General features: G+C 39.7%; 1 protein-coding gene across 10 annotated transcripts in view; it reads right to left on the bottom strand.

The window, feature by feature from the left end:
• The window catches only part of PALLD (palladin, cytoskeletal associated protein), a 415,834-nt gene that overhangs the window by 193,619 nt on the left and 195,747 nt on the right, over positions 1 to 26,468 (bottom strand). For all 10 annotated transcript variants that reach the window (XM_027599246.1, XM_027599248.1, XM_027599249.1 and 7 more), the window contains 3 exons: positions 26,299 to 26,322; positions 13,500 to 13,619; positions 10,982 to 11,324 (listed from right to left, as the gene is read on the bottom strand). In XM_027599246.1, coding sequence (XP_027455047.1) covers positions 10,982 to 11,324; positions 13,500 to 13,619; positions 26,299 to 26,322 — 487 coding nt within the window. The remainder of the gene's footprint in view (positions 1 to 10,981; positions 11,325 to 13,499; positions 13,620 to 26,298; positions 26,323 to 26,468) is intronic.

Genomic DNA, 26,468 nt, shown 5'->3' with positions numbered 1-26,468 from the left:
GATGCCCTTTGAGGAAAGCAAGAGCTATGAAGGAGCGGAGAGCACGAGTCATGAAAACACAATCATCCAGAGCAAGGATTTCCCCCGTGGCTAGAACTATATGGAAGTCCAAACTATAAACTTGATTTTAGAAAGTACAGAGAACAAAAGACTTTTTTACTTTGCACTGCATTGAACTCGGGCCATCTTTTATGCCTTTTTTTCCCTACAAACATTAAATATAATGATACATTCCTGAAACCAGATGGCATATGAACTATTTGAACAAAGAAAGAAATGAGGACAAGAAAATTTTGTGGTCTTTCCAGAAATCTTTCACAACCTTCACATTTAATGCCAATTACTAGGAAAGCAGCAAGTTTAAAATTATAGCTGAGGCATATAATTACCCATATTTGACCTATTTATAAACTCTTCTGAGGAAAAGGAATAGCAGATAGCTGCACCTAACTCTTTTTGGTTCCTGACATACATAGTAAAGTAAAAATATTTGGATAGTATATTGGTGATTCCATGGTTTTACTAGCTTCATATCAGGAGGCTCTCATCTAGAGTTCCTCAAATGTTACCCACTGTAGATACCTCCATCATTCCACTTTAAAAAAAAAAAACAAAAACAAAAACAGACTTAACACTGTGAAATGGAGCAGGGCACAGAGCAAATACATTTTCAAGGTTGAGATGGGGTAGAGCAAACACAGTGATGGGGTAGAGCGAACACAGTGGGAATGCGGATGTAGAAATTAAGTAGATGGATAGATTTGCTGGGGCATTTCCTCTGAGCAGGATTAAGAACCTTTACAATCAATGTGCATACTCACAGAAGCCTTCAGAAACAGAGCAGGCGGTATTATACCTGTGGGAACCTTCACATCCCGAGGTCAGAAGACACGAACCTAGTATAGCAAAGTTTGAGACTCTGCAATTTACAGTTCCCTTTTGAATAATGAAGCAAATTTATGTGTTCAACTTACATGTGATTTTTCCAGCCAACTCGTTTCATGAAAATCTGCATAGTTTATTGAATTAGCTTAATATATGAATTATTCTTAAAACCAAATGAAAGAATATCTAATTCCTTGCCACATATGGAAAAGATTTTCAAAAATCTACATAGATTCCAGTGTTATCCACAAGGTCTGTATAATCATAACTTTAGTCAAGTAAGGAAGTAGTCATTCTTAGGTTTGTTGAGAAAATGAACCGTCTGCTTTTACACATGTAATAGAAACCAACTAAAATAAACCTCCCTGTTACGAATGTTCTCACCATTAGGTGATGTATTAGTTTGAATGAAAAATTTATACATTCACAAAAAAAAAAAAAATCAATGGTAAAAAATTGGCAACCTACCGTATTTTAGCCCAAAGTACACAGAAATAAATTATCCAGTAGTAAAAGTTGAAGACACAAAGTGAAATCCAATATATATGGATGAGAGACTCGTTAATTGAGAACAATTGTTTCAAAATATCCAAATATAGGAAATAGGCTTGTTCAATAAAAACCCAATTAAGGTCAGCCTCATAATAGAAAAGTTTAGGAACCGTAAAATGGATCGTGGTGCTGAAACGTAACTGACATAGGGCACTAAAAAGAAGTGCAGATTATACTGGAAATGGCTCTATCAGCTTCCAACTACAAATAATCTTCATGAAATAACGGCAAGTGATTCCCCAGGATATTCTCGTTCTCTTATTTTCTCAGCTTACCTCCTGGGATGCAAACCTCTCCCCTACAGCTGTCTCCTTGTTCTTCGTTCTCTAGTTGTCCCTTAGATCCTTCTCCAGATTCCTTTGTTGTCTATGAGATTCTTTGACTGTTTCTAACCAACATCCTCACTTTCCATTCTCATCAGAAATGCTTTTGTCTTAACTGAAATCTCTTCCCTTGATGAGGTTACGAACTTCATCATGACCTTCTTTAAGCATGGAGGGCCCCATATGCTCCCTGTTTTCCAATGTTATTCTTTTTTTTATTATTAAAGATTTGTATTTATTGGACAGAGAGACAAAGCACACACAAGCAGGGGGAGCGGCAGAGGTAGAGGGAGAAGGAGATTCCCCACTGAGCAAGGAGCCCGTTGTGGGGCTCCATCCCAGGACCCTGGGATCACGACCTGAGCTGAAAGGCAGACGTTTAACCGACTGAGCCGCCCAGGTGCCCCTCCCAACGCTTTTCTTACAACAGTTTTGCCATCATCACCCAACATCTGCTTCTCTTTTGAAGTCTGTGCTCCACCTACAATCTCTCTCTTCCTTGCCCGTCACCAACAGCCTCAGCCATTTCCTCTTTTCTCAATGACTTTACTGTTTAGCCTTTCATTTCCCACCATCACCTTTGGCCATCATCCACGTTCAGTTCCTTCTAACATCTTGACTTCATGGTTCCTTGACCACTTCCTCTACTGTGATGACCTTAACTTCCACCTCAACTAGCCACGCACACAGATAATCTCTGAAATTCCTTCATCACTTGGAGGTTCATTCTTTCTTAAGATTTTGACCTTTCAGAGTCCTCTGACCACAACCACTGGTCCCTTTCCCCATCTTCCCATCTCACTCTCCCTTTGGGTCATTTTCCCTCTTGTTGTTACTTCCATTTTCTTGAGTCGTAGCTCTTCCCCCCTTAAGTCCTAATCTGGCTTACCATTTCCTTTCTGACACCACATACGGCTCGAATAAGGATTTCAATAACACTTCTTGAGGACCATGACTTTAAATATTATACTTCTGCATCTTGCCAGTTCCTCCCTTCAGAGTACAGATTATGATTGAAATAAAGTCACAAAACGTGCTCACTGAGTCTAATATAGGTTTCTCACTCTTGCTAGGAAATGTGTGACTCCTTTTCTCGGTACTCCTGATCACTCCTCAGAGTTGTCTTCAGCTTTTTTCACTGTTCTTAATTTCACGCTTACCACAATTATCCTTCCTATTTCAGCAAATGCCTTCATCACCTATTTTACTGGTAATAGTGTTATTTGACTTGGAATCTCAGTTTTCCATTCCCACATCTTTTCCCCTTCACTGCTGCTTCTGAGGGAAAAGTTTTCATCCTCCTTTCTGTGGAAGGCCTTCTATGGACTATATGTTAAACGTTGGTTTTCAAAACAGTTGGCTTATTTTTGGCTTTAAGGTGAAAAATTATCTTATTCCTGTCACTTTTGAGATGTACAACTGAAAGAATGGGAGTTTTGGTTGGTGTGGGGGTGTTAGAGAAAGCATTCATGGAAAAGCAAAGTCATTTTGGAGTTTAGGACATTTTCTGGGGAGGGCTTCCTAAGGTGGGTTCTAGAAACCCAGATGGAATCCTGAAGCCGTTGGCTCCTAGAAGAGAGGAGCTCCAAGAGGGAAAGTGAGAGCATTCAGTGCCAGAACATTCTGCTTCCAACTATGCTCAAAATTTAGCTTGGTTATTCTTACTGAGCAGGGAGCATCTATGATGAAGAGAAGAATGAGCTGACGTTAAATGCAGAAGGGAGGATGGAGGAGACAGAATTAGAAGTGTTTATTTCCTTCAAAAGAATACTCTGTAATTACAAATGTAATAAACCTTATTGTTGAAAATCTGGAGCATCTGGGGCACCTGGGTGGCTTGGTCGGTTAAGCATCTGCCTTCAGCTCAGGTCATGATCCCAGGGTCCTGGGATGGAGCCCCGCATTGGGCTCCCTGCTCAGCGGGGAGCCTGCTTCTCTGTCTCCTCCCTGCTCCTGCTCTCTCTTGCTATCTCTGTCTCTCTCTCTCTCTCAAATAAAATCTTAAAAAAAAAAAGAAGTTGGAAACCCATGATTAACTAACAAAATATAATCTGCTCAAAACTCCACCAGAGAACCAATGGCATTATTTTGATGTATTTCCTTCTAATAAAAATACACATTTTAGTTGGTTTAAGATTTTATTTTTCATAAAATTAATGTTAAGCTGCATATATAACTGTTTCTATTTGGGGGGGGGCTTAACACTACATTGTTATTTTGACAGGAGATCCAAGGCATCATCTCTGAGCATGCTGTTCATATGTGGCTCCGTCTGATCTCTGAGCTGAGCCCTCTCCCTTCAAAAAGGCCCCCACCTGGCATGGACTTTTTTCAACTTACTTTGTAATCACTAAAGGAACTCTCATACATACTGAGGCAAGATGAGATGGAAATGTTGAAGAAATATTGCACTATCGTGGTACTCTTTCTTGGAAAGCATCTAATATTTGATATACATACAGTATTTCTTACGGGTGGTTGAGTACCACTTTGAATGTACATAGGGTATCTGGAAGTATTTCCAACTATATTTTAGACATCAAATAAGACTACTAGCCATATAAATGACTCAACCTCCTTTTGGAAATGTAATTAAAACATTACATTCACCAAAACACTAGCATGGCAAAGAACTGTTATTCTAATATCTAAGAATGTGACACTGTGTCAGAGCCAATTTTTACATGAAAAAATCATGAGGAAGAATACATCAAAATGTTATTCCTTAGTTAAAGGTTTCACACTTCAGGAAGTTCCTTGATTGAATTTTCCATTTCAGGGAGGGGTTGTTTTTAAAGTGATCCAACACCAACCAACACTGTTCATGCAAAGTCATCATCATATTGATGAGCCTATCTGCATGCATAGCCAGGTGCTACAGGATTGGGGCCATGATCTTGCCCACATTCCTTATTCACCATTCTCCAATGTGCCTGGTGAATGTGTGTGCGTGTGCGTGTGTGTGTGCACGCGCACGTGCATGCACACGTGATTTTATAACAAATGGAAAACACTACTTTCTGCCCTATTTTTTTTTTTTTGGCCCTAATATTATTTTGAAGGCCCTTCTGGTTTCATAGTTTGCACTTTCTCTACTACTAAACTGCTTTGTTATATGACTAGACTCAGCAGATAACAAAAACCATTTAACCAGAAATGGAAGCTGGCGCCTATTAAGTTTTCAGGATCAAAAGCAGAATGGCTTATCTTCCAAACCTCAAATTGGGAAGAGAAGGTAATTGCATTGCACTGAAATTAATTTAGGAATCCGTCATTGGTCTACAAGATTTACATAATGTTAAAAGATGTATAGAATTCTTGTGTGCGTTCTTGCCAATATGATCTTTGAGAACACTAAATTATAGATATTCAAAGGCAATGCTTTTGTCTTTCTCATCTTTGTGTCCTCAGCACCCAGCATTATCCAACACTTTGCAGATGCTCAATTAACAGTGAGAGAATGCAAAGTGCTAGATTCTTAAATACATTTATGTACATTTAAGGACCTCTTCACAATTGCTTGATGACTGCATCTCTTTGACCTCTGTTGCTTATTTTGCCCCAAACTGTTGTGTTGATCTTCTCCTTGCCTGCGTGTTAAACCTAGAAGGTAATGCTTATAGAATAGAACCCAGGAAACCATTTATATTCTAATGTCAGTGATATAGTGAGTTCTTGCCTCCCAATTAGTAGAGGTTAAAGGATGGAAAAATGTTCAACTTTCTAAGTCATACTGACGAAGCCACACATTGGAGTTTGAGCAGCAGTCCAACATCAACAGGACAGGAAGGGAGTAGCACAGAAGCTCTCAGCCTTTCATCAAAAGTCTGGCATCTGCTGGGGGTGTTAACATGTCAAGTACACACACCTTGAACTAGCAGTTTGATTGTGTTGTGGCCAACAGACACTGTAAGTATGTACTAGAGAGGGAAAATGTCCTCTTAGACCTTCCAAATGTCTCACTTTCTCCAGGATGTTTTAAAGTAAGACGTTAATGAAATGAGAACACAGGAGAAAAGGAGGAGGAGTTGAAAGGGTCCCTAAATTGAGTAACTTGGCTGGACAAACTTTTCCAACGTATTTTAGTCCAGAGGATTCTTATTTAGTTCTTCATATCATTCCGTGTATAAGGTGAATGAGGTCAGGTGCAAAAGTATGATTAGGTGGAAAAATTCTGGAACTGGTAAGGTTTGAAAACAAAAGTCTCACAGCACATCTAGGTGTGAAGTTAAATAGAACAAACAGGCCTGCTCTAATCACGGGAGGCCCTGCTCTTCCTTTTTGTTGGTCTGTTCTTGCTTCATTCATTCAGAAATGTTTTTGAGCATGCCAGGCCCTGATCTAGGTCCTGGTGAAAAACGGTTAAGGTTCCTACTCTCAAAAAGCTTACAGTATAGTAGTGGGGCAAAAGCAGGACACACACTAACAAGAAGTCAATAGGAAGCTATCAGAAAGAGTTACATGCTCTGCGGTCATGAAAGAGGATGATTTATTGGAGAATAGCTGGGTTGAATAGCTGGAGAATTAGCTTTAGGTTAGGTGGTCAGGGGAGGTGGTGACATTAAGCTGGGAGTCGAAAGCAAGAAGGAGCCAGCTATTAGTAGCAGAACATTCTGGGGAGTAGAACATTCCAGGCAAGGGAACAACTTGTGCTTGAAGTGTGGAGGAAACCTTAAGGAACTTCCAAATATAGCAAGCCGGGCGCAGTTCAATCACTGATAAAGAGAGGGATACAGGCTGCTATTTCCTCCTCTTCGATCTCTCCAACACAGCATTCTTGTCCCCGTGCACGCATTGAAAAGGACGGGTCTCTGACGACACACGCTGCTTATAATCGCTTATTAGCATGAAGATGCGGCTTTGCTTTATCAGTCCACAACTGCACTGCCGTGATGCACAAGATCCCTAGGACCTTAGTACGAAGGAGTTTATGGAACATGCCCCACTCTCTTGAGACGAGAACTGCAGGAGCAAGTAGGTGTCTGAGGGTGGGACTGAGAGAAAGGACAAAGACAGAACCAAAGGTAGTGAAATGCCACTCTTTCAAAAAGCCTGATTCATTTTACCCTTTTCAGATAGGAAATGATGCTGCTGTTTTCTCTTTAGAGGCCAGCGGAAGAGAAAGCAGTAAGAATAGGAGCAAAGAGAGTTAAATCCATACCTAGCTTAGCTGTTAATTAAGCGTGTTAAAAATTCTGAAAAACATTTCATTATCATTCTTCCAGTCAAAGGGCATGGACTTTCAGGCTAAGGTGTATAATACCAGCACCAGGGTGGCGAACATGTATCATCTTATCTGCTGACTTGTCCTGTTTCTGGGTGCAAGGACTTGACTGTTGATTCACCCTTTAGAAATCTCCCGTTGGACTTCTCATTTTGCTTCTTACACAAGTTTATATTCTACCTCCCTCCCACAAGACAGGAAGAATATTAAAAAGAAAGAAGCAAATGGGATTTGAAAGCAGCATGTTATTTAGATATTGTTTGGTCTAATTCAGGAGGTGAGCTCAGTGGAAAAACATGACCATGCTTTCCTATATGCTTTGCAAATCACCTACTAAATTTGGCATTCCCAAGTTTTCCTCTAGGGTTTATTCCCGGGGATCCCATGCATATCCATGCCTTTGAAGAACTGTGTTTTGGCAGGAATGAAAGAGAAGCAGGGATTTTGTTTCCTATTAACAAACTGAGCTCTATGTTTATTTTGAATCTTCAAACATAATTTGCAAAGAGTGGGAGGCAATAGATATATATGGTGCACTCCGAACAAGGAAAATAATGTAACAAATAGTTCGTAAGTTAGGTTTATATTTATTCCTTTCTCTTTTTCTGTGATAAGAAATATGACTTAAGCATCATGTTGCTTCTTTTCTTCGCACTGTGATAGAAGATTTTGAGTATCAGACATTAAGCCACATAAGTAACTCTCATTTATGAATTTTTTCCTGTGTAGTGTTCTAAGTGCACTTCTGTTCCCACAGCAAGTGGTAAAGTTATGCACTTACTGAACAGTCTATATTGAATCGTGTTAAACTTACACTTGAGGGACAGTATCTGAGACAAAGACACTGAGAGATGCAGAAACTGAAGTGGATGCCAACAGGACACTACGCAGGGAAACTCGCCCTCAGGCAGGTAGGGCAGACTTAGCTGGAGGTCTGGGAGGGTTGCAAAGCTACTGGTGAGGACTTCAGTTGGGTTAGAAGGGATCAGGGCTGGACTTTGCTAAAGAAAATTCATGACATTTCTATCTTTCCACTTTAGTCTTTGATTTTTTTTTTTTCTTCTCATGATCAGTATTGGAACTATTGAGAGAAAAAACGCAAAGAGATTTTCTTTTTGAAAATGATCTTTCCTCAGGAATCTGACAAGTCAAACATGATTTTTGGGTTAGTTTATTCCAAGAGTAAACGTTTTAATTCCTATTATTTGCCCCCTCCTAATTGTTTCCTATTTGATTACAAATGATTCAGAAGAATGAGATACCATGAATTCCCAAAATATAAGCCTCTCCTTTCATGAAAGGGAATAAACTCACAGGCTAATGGAAAAAGATTATAGCAATGCATACTTTTTTACTGCCAACAATAAGAGGCAAAATTTCATTTTCTCCCCAGTGTCCAAAAAGAAATAGACACGTGTAAGAATGTACTTGGCAGTTACCTGTGGTCCTCATCAATAACTTCAATGCCATTCTGAGTTATTGCAGATGTCATTCCATGGAATGATAGAACACTCCGCTATCAATGGATAGCACTTTTAAAACAATGAGAAAACTTTTCAGAAAATACCACGAGAATACAAAAGGAGTGGAAGACCACACCAAACAAGTAACACTGGTAACTTCAAAAAGGCAGGATGGAAGAAGAAAAGCAAATAGCGTTCACTTTTTCTTTAATTACTTCCTATTGTTTGAATTGGCCCATCAAGCATGCATTTACTTTGTAATTAAAACAAATCCAAAAAAGTATTATACCTCATAAGAAAACTTTAAACTATGTATTTTGAAGGTGTCATCACATATTTTATTTTCTATCTAGTAAACGGCAGGTAATAATACAATATGAAAAGAATTAAGTGATACTCTAAGGATATACTTAAGTACATAAAGATTTGGGAAAAAAAAAACAGTGGTAAAACTTGGTACAAGTAATGTTATTTCTAAGCTACCAGGTTTTGTGATTAGGCACTCTCTGCCTTTCCCTAAATTTCCTCAGGAGGCAGGGAGTAACCCCTTTATATATATTAAACACTAAAATCCATTTATCCTCTACCTTATGTTGTATTGAATATCTGACTAATAAGCAAATCACAGTGTCACTCTTTAAACTTGTACTTAAGTTCCTCATTTTTTTTTTTTTTAAAGACTGATTTGAGAGAGAGAGCGTGAGCATGAGTGTGGGAAGGGGCAAAGGGAGGAGAGAGAGAATCTCAAGGAGACTCCCTGCTGAGCAAGGAGCCCAACGCAGGGCTTGATTTTGCAACCCTGAGATCATGATCTGAGCCGAAATCAAGAGTCAGAAGCTCAACCGCCTGAGCCACCCAGGTGCCCCTATGTTACTCCTCTTCTCATTAAACACAGAACTGTTCTCTTTTGTAGACACACCCCACCCTCACCACACACACTAGCATCTCTGTAAAGGAGAGCCATGAGCTGACGAGCTGCTGAAAGTCCCGAGAGAAGAAGGGCTGTAAACGCCTGTTCACAGCTCATGTTTGCTCTCCTGTGATTCATATCCAATTTATGATAGCCATTATGGTAGATACACTTCATTTAATCAAGAGCACAGTCAGGTCCTCATCATTAAAAGTCTTCCCCAGGAGAGCAGGTCCCTCGTTTCATTAAAAGCACTACAAATACATATTCAAAATCCAAAGGTAAAAGGAGTCAGCAGCGGCAATTAATTTTATGGGTTGGAGCTACCAGGGTATAATCCTCTTGTAAGGCTGCCACGTCTCAGTTCATTGTACCTGCTCAGCGTCTCAGGGGAGCCGGGGCACAGGTATTCAGTGTTCACCTGCTATTTTTCACACCACTGTATACACACCTAGGAGCTCTGTTACCTGAAAAACGAGCTTGGCCTAAATGCAAAATGAAGTGCAGGGTAGTAATAGAAAGATTTTGGAAACCGCAACACAAGATTGTCCAGAAGTTTATTCTTCTAAAACTGTCTGCCCATTTGCTAACTTAACACATTCTTGTGGCTGATTTATTTGATTAGTCTAACAAGGCTCATGAAATCAGAGTAAACAAAGTGATGTACAAATGTAAGACATTCTAATTGAAAATATCGTATACATTCTAACATTTCTAACAAATGAGCTGATGACAGAGAGATGAGAGTAGGCTGTTCAACCCTAGGGAAACAATAACTCCTAGATTCTGGCAAATTCATTCTCATGGAAATGTGACCTCATAGGTATGTATACATTATATATGACATCTCCACTGACTTCTATCAGGGCAGTAATTCAAGTCCATTATGCTATGACAGAACCTATTGAGCTCACTGATTTCTGCCACTCTCTGACATCGTAATGGCTCTATTCATAACAACTCCCTGCTGTGTGGTGCCAATGAAGACAGTTCATGCAAGGTTTACCATCCTAAGAAAATAATGGATGTCAAATATGAAGGTGGTATTCATGGAAATAAACAGTTCTATGGAATTCCAAAGCCAAGGAGGCTGCGTGGTAAGGGGCACTCTTCTTCCTGAGGGGCCTGTTATCTCTGGGTTCACTCCCCTCCTCAGGTTCTGCACACTGAATTTCCATCCTCAGCTTTTAGTCTTCCCAGGATTATCTCTATCAGATTTCCTTACTGATTCTTAAATTTAAGACATTTGTAAATGTTTTTAAAATAGCGAGCTCAAAGTAGATCTCTTTTCCCATCACCTCTGAGGAGTGGCTACATCCTTGCTATACATTGGAAGGCCACACCATGAACAGATATTTTTACAGCTGAAACCAGTTATGACTTTTAGCAAAGGGTACATTTAACCAAGCTTCTCATTTACCTTCTTCATTTTTAGGCATCTTTTATATTTTTTAAGGACACCCCACCCCACCTTGTTAGCAAGGTCACATCAGCCAGGGACGACTTGCCTGCAGAAAAGGCAACTTGCCATATAGCTGAGTCCAGGCAAAAGGCTTTCCCTGGCCAGAAAGGCAATTTAGCAGGGGTATGGAAAGTATTACAAAAACCATGCAGAAATACTCACAGTTTTGGTTTGGCAAGCAGAGGTGGTGGCTCCTTAGTGGGTGAAAGTAGGACAGCTGGTGTTGGAAGAGATTTATTACTGTTCGCTTTGCCGTTCATCAGTCCGTTTACTCCATGGCTGGGATGGACTCCATTTGTTTCCCGCTCAGCAGAATTGAACTGAATTTGAAGGGCTGCCATGCCGAGTCCTAACTCAGGGCTGTTCACCTGCTGGATCTCAGATGGGTTCTTTGAAGCCAACTCAAAGGAACTCGTCTCCAAGATTGGAGGGGGAGGTGGAAAGTGTTGGAAGTGATCATTGTTGGATTCTCCCACTGAGTCATAGTTACAGTTTTCAGTGTTGGCTAAAGAAGGGGGGGAGAGAGGAAGAAATAATAAGATGCTATAGTTCAACGGTTATTTTCATGCTGTCAGAGACTACCTGAGAATCCCTTATGCCCCACTAAGTTGTTAAAGAAAAGGTAGCTCCCCTGCTCTCTCATACGATGTACAAGCAAAGCCAACTTGGGGGTCTGGTTCTTCAAAACTGCTTTTCAGGGACTGCTACCTGTTTCATTTCCTGATTGGGCCCACAAGTGGGGAGACCAGCTACCAATTCATTAACAAATTTCAAACAACATCTAAACACAGAAGTTGGTAAAAAAAAAAAAAAAATGACAACACAAATAATATCAACTAATTTGTTTTGTTGGCTCACACTGCAGCCCGCGGATCCGAATGAACATCCTACCTATGCCTCATGGACATTAGCTCATATGATACAGGCTTTATGCGGTAGGTAATGGATATTCATTCTATTTAAATCTAAGGAAAGCAGAATTCTGAATTTAAGTAAAATGTCTTATGATCTCATTTATAATGTTTTTCTAATTCAGATGACTGTCACGGCTGTAATCCAGTACAAAAGAAACGGACTCGTTAACTCTCAACAAACTGAAAGCATCTTGAGATAAGATCGTGTATTCCTTGGATTCCTCACCTTGCCCAGAGCACAGCAGAGCTCCTGGAATGTACTCAAAAAATGCTTACTGAGGTCAACTGAAAGCTCAAAAAATATCTGATTACGTTCGGCCTACAGCAGATGCACCCCAGATGAAAATGGGCAATACTGCACACCAATCTTTGCCACATCAATGTTTAGAGCCCAGAGTTTCAGCCATGTTGTTGGAGCACCGCACTCCCGTGATGCCCATTTGATGCGACAGTCTCAAGCCACCTCTGAATCGAACACCGGGATCCTCCCTGCTCTGCAGCTCCAACTGTGGTCTGTCTGTTTCCCATTTGAAGTACTGATTCAGATCCACTCCATCACCCATCCGGTGAACTTTATCTTTCTTTTCTTAATATCTTTCTTTTCTTCTAATATCCTTAAGCCAGTCTTGTTTGTGCCTCTGCTGCCACCTAGCACCAACTTTTCACTTTTCCAGAGAGACCAAAGTGCAGCTTGGTCCTTCTCCCCAAGTCTGTCTCAGCAGCCACGGCCCATTTCTTGATCCCCTATTGTATGTACTATGTGCCAGGCTTGGTGGAAGCACTATTTTAAAAACTACTGTAAAGTAAGTAACAGTGATGAGACAATAAAAGTAGGCTAAAGCTAATTAGTAATAGCAGAAAATAGTCAACTAAAGTTATAAGAAAATAAAGGACTATTTTTTGAGTACATTCCAGGAGCTCTGCTGTTTCAGGTTGCCCTTGCTAGTGGTACATTTCTGAGTTTAAAAAAAATATCCAGGGGCACCTGGGTGGCTAAGTCAGTTAAGTGTCTGACTCTTGGTTTCGGTTCAGGTCATGATCTCAGGGTCATGAGATCAGGCTCCCTGCTCAGCGGGGAGTCTGCTTGAGATTCCCTCCCTCTGCCCCTCCACCCACACTCATGCTCTGTCTTGCTCTCTCAAATAAATAAATAAATCTTTAAAAAAAAAATCCAGACAGTTCTGAATATTGGCCTTAACAGCATAATACACTGCTTATACTGCTTTAGTTTTTCGTATCAGAGTTACATCTCATTTTCAATGAAATTTGATTTCTAAGGTCTTTACAGCTTCTCCAAGTTACATTAGGTTTATCTTGTATTACTTTTTCAGAAGTTTCCATCGTGGCTTAAACAATGATTTGTTTGTACAAGTCCCAGCTCTTCAGTTGGCACTGCTGAGAACAGCGACCGCACCTCTGATTCAGAGGTGGCTTTCTGCTGTCAGCATGATTCTGGGTTAGCATGAGGATGTTAGGAAACCGGATCCATTGTTTCCAAGACCAAGTTGCATGACTTAGAAAATAGCCCCTTGTGTGTTCAGTTGCTACACTGTCATTATCTTTCTGTTTTTCATCTCCACTTCCATTCCCCCTCCCCCAAAGCCTTTGTTTCATGATGAGACACTGGTTGTTAGGATAACTCCTGGAGGGGCAGCAAGCATTCCTAAAGGCTGAGCTCTCCTCTGGGGTAGTTCTTTGTGCAGTGGTGAACCACACACTTAAGTGCTAAGGAACAGAACCCAGTCCATGTTTTACTCCTCGCATACCTGAGGTAACAATCAGCTGGGCAGTACTGGTTACTGATCCGTAGTCATTTCTTGCCGAGCATGTAAAAATCCCTGCATCTTCGGGGAAAGTCTCAGCGATAACTAGGGTACAGATCTCCTCTGGAAGGGAAGAGAAGAGAATAACTCATTTGAGTGAAACCACAAGATCATCTTGAAGAGGTCAGAGCCTCTGCCTTTCTAAAACAAGCAAATCAGGTAACAAGTACCATACAATCTCTTTACAAAGTATTCACAATAGAGTTTCTCTACACTGAATTTAGCAGTTCAGCACAGGGGCCAAAGCTTTGGCATCAGACTCATCCTTTGTGCCTGAGGCAAGATCAGCCTTGGTTTCCTCACCTATAAAATGAGGACAATATATACCTAATGGGGTATCTGTGAAGATAAATTAAGATATTTGCCAAGGGTATATCCCTGCACTTGGCATGTGAAAGATGCTCAGTAGACACCAGCTCCGTTCTCCTCCTGCCCAGTTTAGTTAAGTAATGCGGAAGTTCCTTCAACTTCAATGCGGCTGCCTTTTGCTGCCTTTTACGTCGGCCCAACTGAAAAGCAATTAGCGGGGAAAATCAACCTTCTCTGAAATGCTGACAATGGGGAAAATAACAAAATATGTCAATGCTGGGCCTGCAGACAACTACTTTGGAAGCTATTGTTACAGTGTGGTGGTGTTGTGCTGTGAAGCGTGAAAAGCCCAGACTTGAAACTGCTACTGGGGCTTGAGTAAGGGTCCTGCCATATCCTGCTTCTGTGACTTTAGTCAAGCTCCCCGAACTTCAGTGTTCTTCTCTGTAAAATGGAGATAATAACAGAAACTACCTATAGGGTTTGGATTAATCATGCCTCATAGAATTAACCATCACAGGGTTACTGTGGGGGATGATGAGCATGACCATGACAACAGCCGACTGTTACAAAGCTCTCATCAGGTGCTAGGTACAGTTACCAGCACTGAAAATAGATTTAATCCTTTTATTAACCTTACAATTAGATGTAATATTATTAGCCCATTTTATTGATAGGAAACTGCAGCACCATAAGGCTAATTAGTTTGCCAAGGTGACATAGCTAACAAGTGGTAAAATCAGAATCCAAGCCAAGTCAGGTTCCAGATTCCATACTCCTAACAACCACCTCTTCTTGTAACAGGCTAGACACTGTGTTTGGGACACTGCCTGGCACATAGTAAATGCTTTGCTGCCAGTAAATAGAAACTGTTAGCATTAAAAAACTAGATCTAGAGTGTATTAACTATTTTTAAATTGAATATCTATATTTTACCAATAAAATAGATATTAGTAAATGTTAAGAGAAGGGATATATTTCAGATTCCCACAAAAAAAGAGACTGTATTGATTATTCCCATATTATGTGGGCAGTGTAAGACTTTGTATTATAGACTTTTTGCAAAAATGGCTTCGATTATTTTCCTCTCTACATCCACGCAGAGTGCAGATGTGTGTAATGTGACTCTGCAACTCCATCAAGTGGTACGATCTATTTCCCCAATCCCTGAATTTCAGCTGGCTGGCCTTGTAAGTTGCTTTAACCTAGAATGCAGAAGTGATGCTGGTCAGGGGTCTTCAAGGGACCTTGCTCACTTCTGTTCTATCCCTTGGAATCCTGCTGAGCTCCAAGGTGCATAAGCCTGTGCTGGTCAGTGGAAGAAGGGCTACACAGAGCAGAGAGATCAACCATTCCAACAGACAGCAACCTAGACTAACTCATTCCCAGCCAACCTTGAAGCTGACCACAGCCACACTGGTAGTCCAACTGAGGTTGGCAAAGCCTGACACAGACCATAGAACTGCCCAGCTGAGGCCAAGCCAAATGGCTGACCCACGGAATTATGAACTAAACAAATGGGTACTGCTTTAAGACACTCATTTAGGGGATGCTGTATTGTGCAGCCATAGTTGATATAAGTGGAGAAGAGAAAATGCTTCTCTACCAACCTCCTTCTCTGACAGACAGCTAAGGGCAAACTTTTCAGACTTGTAGAATAATGGGTCTTCCTTCAATTCAATGATCAGTAATAAAAATTAGTAAATTGTCTCAACGCATAGATTATGTTTTAGACACTGGAAGAAAAAGTACCAGGGGCAGGTTAAAAGTGCTACCTTATTTTTCCCTTCCTAAAAATGAAGGGGGGGACATTGGAGGGGTAGACAAACCATGAGAGACTATGGACTCTGAGAAACAAACAGGGTTCTAGAGGGGAGGGGGGTGGGGGGATGGGTTATAACACCTGGTGATGGGTATTAAAGAGGGCACGTATTGAATGGAGCACTGGGTGTTACACACAAACAATGAATCATGGAACACTACATCAAAAACTAATGATGTAACGTGTGGTGATTAACATAACATAATAAAAAAATTAAAAAATAACATAGTATTAAATATTTTTTGGATATTAGCTAAATATATAATAAAAATATAAAAATACAAACTGGAATGATACACATTAAATTAATGAAAGTAGTATCTGGGGAAAAAGATGGAATGAGGGAATAAAAAAAGTGCTACCTTATAAAATAAAAACATTTTTACCTATTAAAAGGATCTTTAAATATCTCTTTTAAAACAAATAAAAGTAACAAATGTAAACAAACTACAAAGTATAAAGTGAAAAGTCGTCCTTTATATTCCATTCATGAATTCCATTCATTGGCGTTTATTTAATTACAGGTTATTTTAAGTTCTTAATAATGTCGTTGCTTTGTTTCAAATAATATTATTTTCTCTTTTTGAGACGATGGGATCCCTGAAGACTTCCTGTGTTAGAAATTGTGAAAAATATTGGCTCATATTTGGCTCCAGCTTTTCCACAATTCACTGGAATACTTCTGGGGGCAATACAACTTGACCACACTGGGTTATACTGTATCAGGTAGCTTTATATATGGTGACATTGGGCCTCATAAGACTTAAGACGAGCTGACTTTGATTGCTCATTTCATGTCTCACCACTGAGTAATATACGTTTTTGAAATTCTGCGATTGAAACAGACCTTTAAGAGACCCATTTGGTATACCCAGTGCAAATGCAGATTTATATGGATAACACTACATAATTTGCTGGCTTTCTCAATTTTTACCCAGGTGAAAACAAAGCCAATTGGGTTCAATATTAGCAGAATATTTACTTCCAATGCTATAGTGTTGATAATAGCACAAAGAAACATTTATTTATTCAAATTCTGTACCTAGGCTCTATACTGTTTTATAACTTCAATAAGGTGTTTCTATAAATCATACTCAAATTATGACTACATCCTATAAAACGGGCTGTGGTGTAATGGGTAGGAAGGCATAAATTCAGGCATGCTCACCTCTGCTCACCTTTGTCTCAATCAGTGAAGGTTTGAGAGACATGGATACATTTGAAGTACGCAATTATTATGTGATGAAAAAGTTCACCGACCAGAAGAAAAACAATAGGACAAGAGAGAGTATGAGGTAATCCTGTGTGTTTTTGAAGGTACTATACAGAGTTCTTAGCCTTCCAAATGAAGAGGAAGATAAAAAATGTGGAAGTAATTCAAGTTGGAGCATCACATAAGATTAACAGTTTGGAAAGCGAGGTGCATCTGGAAAGGGACAGGGACTGGAATTTTTTTAACTGAATACATATGGTTACAGGAGGAGTTAAAAGTGTATTTAACCAGAGAAGGATAAAACTTAGAATATCACCACTGTAAGGGATTTTAGAGACTGACTAGCCCAAATCTCTCATTTCTTCAGGTGAGGTCCAAAGTGATTCTCTTAAGGTCATGGTTAATTAACGATAAAGTCAAAATGCTGAAATAGTCATCCTGCCTCCCATGAGCTTTTTTTTTTTCTCCCTACAGGACAAAGCCTCTCTAGTTGTTCTGCATTTTTTTTTCTAGTTCAGGGCACAAGGAACTCAGTGTAAAATTAGTGAGGTAAAGAAAGATTTAGGATGGGAAACAAGTTTCCTGAATCTGAAATTTTTAATTACTCTCACTATCCAAGTAATTTAATAGGAAATTCATCTGCAGAAGGAGATATGTTGTGCGTCCTCAGAAACACAAGATATACTGGAATAGGGCTTGAAATATGGACATGCTGGTATCAGAAGGAATCAACAGCCTCATCTTTTGAGATTTGGGGAAAAAGACCATCACGGACTGGCTGTCCTCTGAGAGATGGGCTTCAGGCAGAGGGAGGTCACCTTTGTTCCCTGTAGCAGATGCTGCAGGGAACTAGGAAGCCTTTCTGGCTTTCAGCAGCACCTAGGTGCTTACTGCCTGGGGCACCACTGCCTGAGTCCCTGCACTAACTCTCCAGCGTTCGGCGCTCTCTGGAAAGGGCTTCTCTCAACCTTGGATTATTCATAGCTGAAAAGATGGAGTTTCTGGAGACACTTGGAGAAATACCCATCACCAGTTCAGTAGCTGATAATGCCCTAACTGTAAACACAGACCAAATTCTGTGCCTTGAAACCTACATTCAGAAACAGGATAAACTCTTATCTAGCAGACATGACGTAAAGCAGTTTTGGATGATCTTGACAATTTGAAATTTCCTTCTTATGTTATCTATGATTGTGAGTTTTAGTTATGCCATTTTTAAAAACCCTGAGCTTATATATACAGTTGCCCCTTCTAAACCAGAGGGCCCCTTTGAGAATGAAATTTTGTCATCACCGCATCCTTCCATGACTTTGAGGATAGATTACAAATCCTCGACATGGTCACAGAACCCTAAATGATCAGGCAGCTGCTACTTGCCAGGTTCCTTTTGTGCCTCTCCTCTTCTTTCATTCTGAGCTTTGGGCACTCTGGCTCTTGGGCTGCTCCTTGCAAAGTCACAGACCTTTATGTCTCTGAGCCCTCCAACTGACGTTTCCACCTCAACATGACTTTCTCAGAGAAGTCTTTTTTGATTAGACTTGGTCAGATCCACCACCTGTACTGTAATCTTAAGATGGCAGACTTTCCTTGGAGACAGCGCTCACACCTATAAATAATTTATTGTGAAACGTCTGTTCACTTCCGCTCCCTTGACTCTGGCCTCTGTGAAAGCAGAAAGCATTTGTTTTGTTCACGGGTATGTTGCCAGCATCTCTGACACCGCAGGCTCTCCATAAATATTTTTGAATACGTGTATGGATGAAATTTAGATTGCAGGAAAAAAGTAAACAGTTGTTTTACAAAAAGACTGTTTCAAATTTGATTGAGCAATACTTATTTTATATGGGGTTTTCAGGAATACTTCTAGTGCATAAAAGCATAGTCCTGTACAGTTGATAGCTGATGAAACATCTAGAAAAGGCCACAAACTCATGGAACAACAACAAAAGAAAAGCATTGGGATGTTCTAGTGATCTTCATGCATTGCTACATCTCAGTGACTTGTACTAGATAAAATGCCCCAAAGGTTGTTCAGCTTTTCTTCTCTTGGAAAATTTCATCACAAACTGACAATAGGCTCCCATTTTGTTGAAAGAGCATCATGGCTCATATGGTTCTGACATTATAAAAATGAAGAAAGCCATGAGGAAATGAGAGGAGCTAGGTTGTTATATTGCATTTTTATCCGGTAGCATCTTATTTGAACAAAAAGACCTTTAAGACATCTGTAAAATACATTTTGATGAGAAACAGAAATCAAGGAATGACTGCTTATGTCAAATAAAGGCAGTTAGAGGCTTACTTATCTATATTTAAAACTGTCCATTTTAGAAAATGGAAATTTTTAAAGTTACCAATAACTCTATGATACATTTTAATCCATTTTTCCTAAGCGAAAAGTTTTGATGGAATGGAATAAATTACTAAATTAGAGACTATTTTTGCTGGTGATAAATTTTTTTTATGGTTACCTAAAATATCTCTCAGAATTCAACCTTGAGTTTCATTCAAAGTTTTGATGTACTTAACACTTGGTTAAATACAAATAATTTTGTTTGCCAAATGTCATAAAATGATAAGGCAGCAAGGATAACATTACTAGGTCCTTTGGGTAATAAGGGGACATTTTTATAAATGCTTTCCTTCACAGCCCTTATTTGCTTTCCTCTTTGGGGTCCAGCCTAACTAAAAAGAAATCCAGCTTTTACCTCCCAAACCACATGGTTTGTCTAAGACAACTGATAAAAAAGAACCTGGACTAAAATCAACAAAATGAGATTCAATGTGGGTAAATACAATTTTCAAAAGGATTGTTTTACAGTTGCAAACTATATAGAGGGTATTTTTATTTTGGGGGGGCTAATTTAAATGCACAGTTTAAGGAGTAATGATAAAACGAACCCCTGTGCACCCATCATTAAGTCTAAGAAATAAAATAACTACCAATACTTTAGAAATGCCCCCTGTGTGCTCCCCAATTTAATCTTTCTTCTTCTTCTCCTTTTGAGGAGCATAATCAGTCTTCTGATTTTCATTATGTTATGTTTATCACGTATGTATCCTTCAAAAAATGTGTTTAGTTTTAAAAAATTGAGTCATAAGCGTAAAGAAAAAAACTTGTCACTGTTCGAGAAAGTTCACAGGAACTATCTTTGGGTATAAACTGGCTGCAACATCCCTGTGAGTTTACAAAAGCCCCCACAGGAGTCATCAGCAGACAATGTCATGACTGAGTCCTGGGAAACCTACAGCTCACCTCGGTGCGGAAGTCTGGCGGGGCTAAGTGTGGGCAGGAACTGGACAGCCAGCATGAATAGTTTGGTGGAGTAAGCATCCTCACGCTTTCTGTTTTTAAGTTCAATGTGGCCAGCTTCCAAATCTCAGCACCAGATCAAGTCAGAATGGTGGGGGTGGAGGGATGAAATGAATGTTCTTAGCTGAACCAGGAGGCAGGGCAGGGAGGGGAGAGCATGAAAGGCCAAGACAAAAGAGAACTGGGGTCAGGCTTACTATCCTGCCATTCTGTCATCAGGGTAAAGGTCGAAGCAGTGGCAATGAGCTCTTCGTGATGAAAACATCCATGAGTCTGTCTCTTGCATCACACTACTCCAATCTGGACTTGGCCTCCATTCCTGACGCACAGCTGTTACCCTCCGGCGGGCTCCCTTTGGCTCTTGCCTGCATTTGATCTCCTGCTTTCTAGGTAAATTCTCTTGCTGTGGTAGAGCACAACCCAAATAAAGAGTTGTGGAGGGAAACCTTTGAGACCTTGCAAGTCTGTAAACTCTTGACTACATCTTCATATGGAATCGAAGGTGTGGCAGGGTATAGGATTCTAAGTTGGAGGTAATTTTACTTTAGAATTAGAAGGCTTTGCTTCATTGTCTCTTTGTGTCTAGCCTGACTACTGAGAAGTCCTAAGTCATTCTGATCTTGTTAGTTTTATGTGACTTGATGTTTTCTCTCTGGACACTGGCAGAATCATCTCCTCATCCTGGATATTCTGAATTTCACGATGCACACTGCTGTGAATTTATTTGCATCCATTGTGCATGCAGTGAGTCCTTTCGATCTGGAAACTGGTATCTTTCAATTTGGGGAATTAAAAAAATTATTTCATTGATAATCTCTTTCCCTCCTTTGTTCTCTCTCCTGGAATCCCAATTATACATGTGTAGTCTATTTAAGCAAGTTCTCCAGCATATTCTAATTTTTTTTACCTTTGTTCTCTTATATTCTTTTTTGTCTTTCTGCCCTACTTCATGGTATATATCCTCAACTTTTATTTCTGCTACCAACTTTTCATTCCAAGAACTTTTTGTTTTCCAAACATTCCTCCCCTCTTCCAAAAGCTTTTTAATTTTTACTTCTTGGATGCACTGATTTTCTTATCTGAAAGGAGTGTTGTTTTGTTTTTACATTTTCTTCTCTCTGCAAGTCTGTTTTATCCAAGTTGCTTTTCAGGGGAGTGGCTTCTTTTCTTCTGTATCATCCATGATAGATGTTTCTTCAGAGGTCTTTTCTCTCTTCTTGTCTGACATGGTTCTGAGTTAATTAGAAGGTCTGAGCAAGACAGAGGAGCTTGCCAACTTTGGCCCTCCCGCTATGGTGATGTGGATGGCCTCTTCATTGGAGAAACTCCCATATCACATGTATCAATTTTTCTTTCTTATGGGATGTTCAGATTGCCCAGAAAGAAGTCCTTCAGGCTCTGCCAGGAAAGCAAAGGCTCCGAGGCCAGCATTCTAGAAGGTCAGTTCAGAAGACGACTTGGACTAGGAGCATTGAGAATTTAGAATTCAAAGAGTCACTCCATTTTCTTTTTGGTGCACTCTCAAATGTGCCTCAAAGCTTTCCCTCTCTCCCCAGAGATTAAACCAAAGGTTCTTGGTCCATGGGACCCTAAGTGTCTCAGTAATAGTTTATGGTGCTCCTAAGCCAAAAGATATCCCTAACAGCTTCATTTATTTAGTTATTTTGAAAGGACATGTTAAGTATTTAGGTCTTAACAATTTAGTTACTGTTTGAAAAAACAAATTCATATAAATTGAAAGAAAAGTATTATTTTATTCTTAAATAACCACAATTACTAACTAATGAATACATGCATCTGTTGCGTACTGCAGAACTCGATATCAGATGGGGCACAGCCAGCCTCATTTCACGTTGCACATTGACTTTCATGTGGCACTTGCTTTTTATCAACACATACACATCAAAATCTGAGTTTCAAAAAGATATGATGTCACAGAGAAGAATGTGGGGGGCTCTAATGTTGAAATTCTAAACCATTTCAAGTTGGCAGTTGCATCTATCAGATGTTGAGTATCATTGTGTTTGCATCAGAAATGTCAAACACGACAGCACCTCTGTCAATTTGGTGTGGTGCCCCAGTTCGAGAACCATAGGCTTCACACAACCCACTTTTGCTCAACCTACCATCTGAACCTGGACTTGCATTAAGCGTTGAACTATGGACAATCTACTGGGATCTCAAACCTCCTTACCATCGCTCTCCTACAACTCAGCACTATAGTACACTTAACAAGTATGATCAACTTCACATTCTGAATCACAGAATCAGAACATGGACTCTATGATCTAAGATGATGGGTGGCACTGGTTAGCAGAGATTCATATTGAAAGTATTCAAGGCACCGTACTTTTATGTGTATAATTTCCCAGCCAGCAAGACACAGTATTTTTAATTTTGCATGCCATTAGACAATGCTATAGAAGTAACTCAATACAGTTTGTGGCTGCTTCCAGACAGCTGAGTAAGGGTCTGAGTATTAAGAGCTGTCAAATGAGTGTTCTGTGCCCTCCACACCACCCCCGCCCCAGACTAGCCTTTGAGGGATTCAATCAGTATAAAGTCAGAATGTCAAAGAAAGAGGCCAGAGCAGGTAATATGACAAACGGATGTTGGTCTTAAGTAAGCTGACTAGCTATTAATTCACAAAACAGTCTGAAAAGATTTGTGATGCAAGCTGACTTCTGTCTAGACAGAGAAGGGAGTGTAAAACACATTAGACAGATACAACACAGTAGTGACAAGAAAAACCTGTTTCAGTCTCTCAATGCATTAGGAGAGAATCTGCTAGTTCCTTCTTTATCTCAATATCTAATCCCTAATGGGGCTATAGCTAGGTACTAGTGAATTTCAATTTTGTCTCTAGAGCTTTAACACATCTTACACACGATTTAAAAAAGGAAGAAGAGTTAAAGAGATAAAAAGAATGAAGGAGGGAAAAGGGGAGGTGAAAAGAGAGATTAAGAAAGAGAGGAAGCAGGGGAGGAGAGAAGCGAGGGAGCACCAGACAGTGAGGAGAGAAGAGGGAATGTGTCAGAGGACTGCACGAGAGTAGGAAGACAGGGTAATAAAATCCGAATGCTTAAATATGTTCCTGAATTTCAAAGGCTATTTATGTTTTAGCATTTGGAAAACATCACTTGCCCTAGTCCTATAAAATTTATCTCTTTCCTCAGATGTATTATAGTCATGTCTGTTTTTCTTCTTTCCACTTAACAGTGGCTAAAAAACAGCTATCTGGGAAGCCAGTTCTTACATCCATTTTATATGGTTGAATAAGTTCAACGGCCTAATGGATAAAAAAGTCAATCAGGTCATTTAAGGAAAGTACACAGTTCAATATATATTTTGTTTTTTCCCCCAACCATGTCAACAGTCAACTTCAAGGTCAATGTAAGGAAAACATCTGGCTACTAATAAAAGAATCATAATCATACCTAGTACAATAATAATCAAGCATGCCAAAACATTGTTTAAATACAAATATGTTTTAACATTTGCTTGTTCTGAAGTTCTCACTCATAACAGCTCACATGAACAGTCACTGGAATAGCCATTCATGTGTTTAAAGTTTTGTTGTTTTAAAAAAAATATAATCAAGAATTTTATTTAACTCTACACACCAGTTGTAGATTTCTGGAAGGAGAGAATTTTGATGCTCTATTTAAAAAGACCAGGGAACAATTCCAGTACTATAGTAAATATAATTATGGAGAAATTATCAAAGATCAGAGAAAACCAGTTATGGTTTTTTTTTAAGATTTTTTAAAAAATTTATTTATTTGACAGAGAGAGACACAGCAAGAGAGGGAACACAAGCAGGGGGAACGGGAGAGGGAGAAGCAGGCTTCCCGCTGAGCAGGGAGCCCAATGTGGGGCTCGATCCCAGGACCCTGGGATCACGACCTGAGCTGAAGGCAGACGCTTAACGACTGAGCCACCCAGGCGCCCCTATGTTTTGTTTTTAATAGCTCCTGCCCATCTACAAGGTATTTTTCCCCTGTATTGACAGATTTGGTTGACATAGTTCTGTACCAAGAAATATTTGTTTTCAGCAAATGCTGTTATTATAGTTGGAATGGAGGAGTCTGTTTTATTAAATGCTTTCAGATCGAACTGAAGGAGAAAAAAATAAAATTCAGTGAACACGGGGAGGAGAAACTTTTCTATTGCTAGGATATGCAGCTTAAAAGGAAGGCCTCCCACATCTTGTTCTTTTCTTCATGACTTTGCCTGTTAAAAATCATTCTAGAGGTCATTTTATTCCAGGAAGCTGCCTAGAACTAATTTTATTAAGTAATCCTGATCAAAACTATATTCTAGAAGCAAAACAGCAAATCACAATTGAAAGAGTGTGTGGTATGAGGGCTAAAGAGGAAGAGGGATGGAAGAGGGGGTTGGCAGATGTTTCTACTCTCCCTCCCCACCCAAATTTACCCCTTCTGAGCCAATAGACTGTTTTCAATTTTCAAACACGTACATACTCAGAAACTAAACTACGCAGCTTCTAACCAGTGTTGTGAATTTTCGGATGATGGTTAGTTTAGGATTTTCCAACAGAGATCATCAGAGATATTTCATAAATCATCATCACCTCTGTAGGGGATGACGATGGTAACAACACGATGAAAAAGAGTTGCATAAATTTGCACAGAATCCAAAACACAACATCAAAAGCAGTCCTGATCTATTCCAGTAGCAATGCTTTTAGAATTTGTGGCCCAAAATGTTAGTTTTATTGGTACATAAAGTATCGAAAGGCATAAACCGCCTATAGATTTTTCACACAAACTTTTCTGTAGAAAAAGAGGTATCTGGCTCCTACTTTTGCATCTATCGATAAGTCTATTTAGAACAGTAAACCCAAAAGATGTGCCCTAACATCTTAGCTCATGCAGTAGACTGAGTTTCAGAAGCTCCATGTATCAGGGAACCAGCATGATGCCATTTTATATAAAGACCTATCACAGACAAAATATGCCGTTGTGCATTTCCACATTTTGGAAAGTAACTACAGTATTCAATGTGGTGACTGACACATTAGGTGGAACAACATATTCTAGTTGTAATCATGACAAGAAGGCAGCAGATCAATCCCCATTGTTCTCTGAGGATGCTACTCAGCATCTTTTAACCTTGGGATCCTAAAAGGATCACACCCTACTTTTAATGGCCCAGAGCTCAGCTGTGAAATGTTCAGGACGAACCACAGTAATCTGACCTGCAGTAGCCCATAGAGAACCTTCACGTTCCCCAAGAACAGACAGAGCAAAGCCTTGGCTCCTAAGAGCCTGCTCGACCCTGAGGCAGAGGCACAAATCAGTTTTTCTACCGTTAGCCAAGGAGTCAGCAAAACTGGTTATTTTGCTGATGGGAGAAATGCAAAAGAAAGTAGTCTCGAGGAGGGTATCCTATGAAATGCACAGACAAAAATTTTCATTTCTTTTGCAAACGTTGTAGTTCATGGGGAGTCATAAATACACAAGAAGTCTGGAGCAGGGGAACAGTCGGACCTGGCGCTTCTGGATAACATAGCACTCTGATGAGGTCAAATGACCTGGTAATTAAGAGAGATCCTAGGGCAAGATGACTTTCTTCATGCTTGTAGAACAGTAAAAGTTTACGGCTCAAGGGACATAAATGAGAAATGCCGGTGGTCAGCAGCTTTGCTTACATCTTTGGGCTGCTCTCATGTGAGACAGTTCTAAGCTGGAGGGTCGAGCCATTAGTAGGTTTTGGTCCATAGAAGTATGTAGCAGATGGTTCTTTTCTACTGGAATTTTAGGTGGACATTTTTTCATCATGAGCTTAGTTTGCTTTCTGAATATAAAAGACCATATTTAAAAAAAGCCGTAAGTCACTGAGCTTGACCTTCTTGTCTGAATAGAACTTAATGTTTTACTAATAAAGAAGCTGATGTAAAAATGCAGTGTACAGACCCCATGATAAAGAAGATATTGTCTTTAAGGGGGTTTCGTATTTCCAGGGAACTGCGAAAACATTGTTCTGCTTATGGCTTTAAAACTGAAACAAAGAACTATTGAAACCCAAAAGATACATTACCAAAGAAAAAAGAGCTTCTTACCAGGTTCAGCTGTAGATCTAGGTTCTGTTTGTCACATGAGAAAAAAATAAATAAAACGGGGTATTAGAATGGGGTTCCATTAATAAGAAACCTACCTATCTTTTCACTATTACTTTGTCCAGGACATGTCCGTAGGATATAGGGAACTCCATAACAGAAAAGATAAAGTG

This window comes from Zalophus californianus, chromosome 2, assembly GCF_009762305.2.
Source record: "Zalophus californianus isolate mZalCal1 chromosome 2, mZalCal1.pri.v2, whole genome shotgun sequence".
In the NCBI taxonomy this organism is placed as follows: domain Eukaryota; kingdom Metazoa; phylum Chordata; class Mammalia; order Carnivora; family Otariidae; genus Zalophus; species Zalophus californianus.
This window is presented reverse-complemented; position numbering and strand designations above follow the sequence as displayed.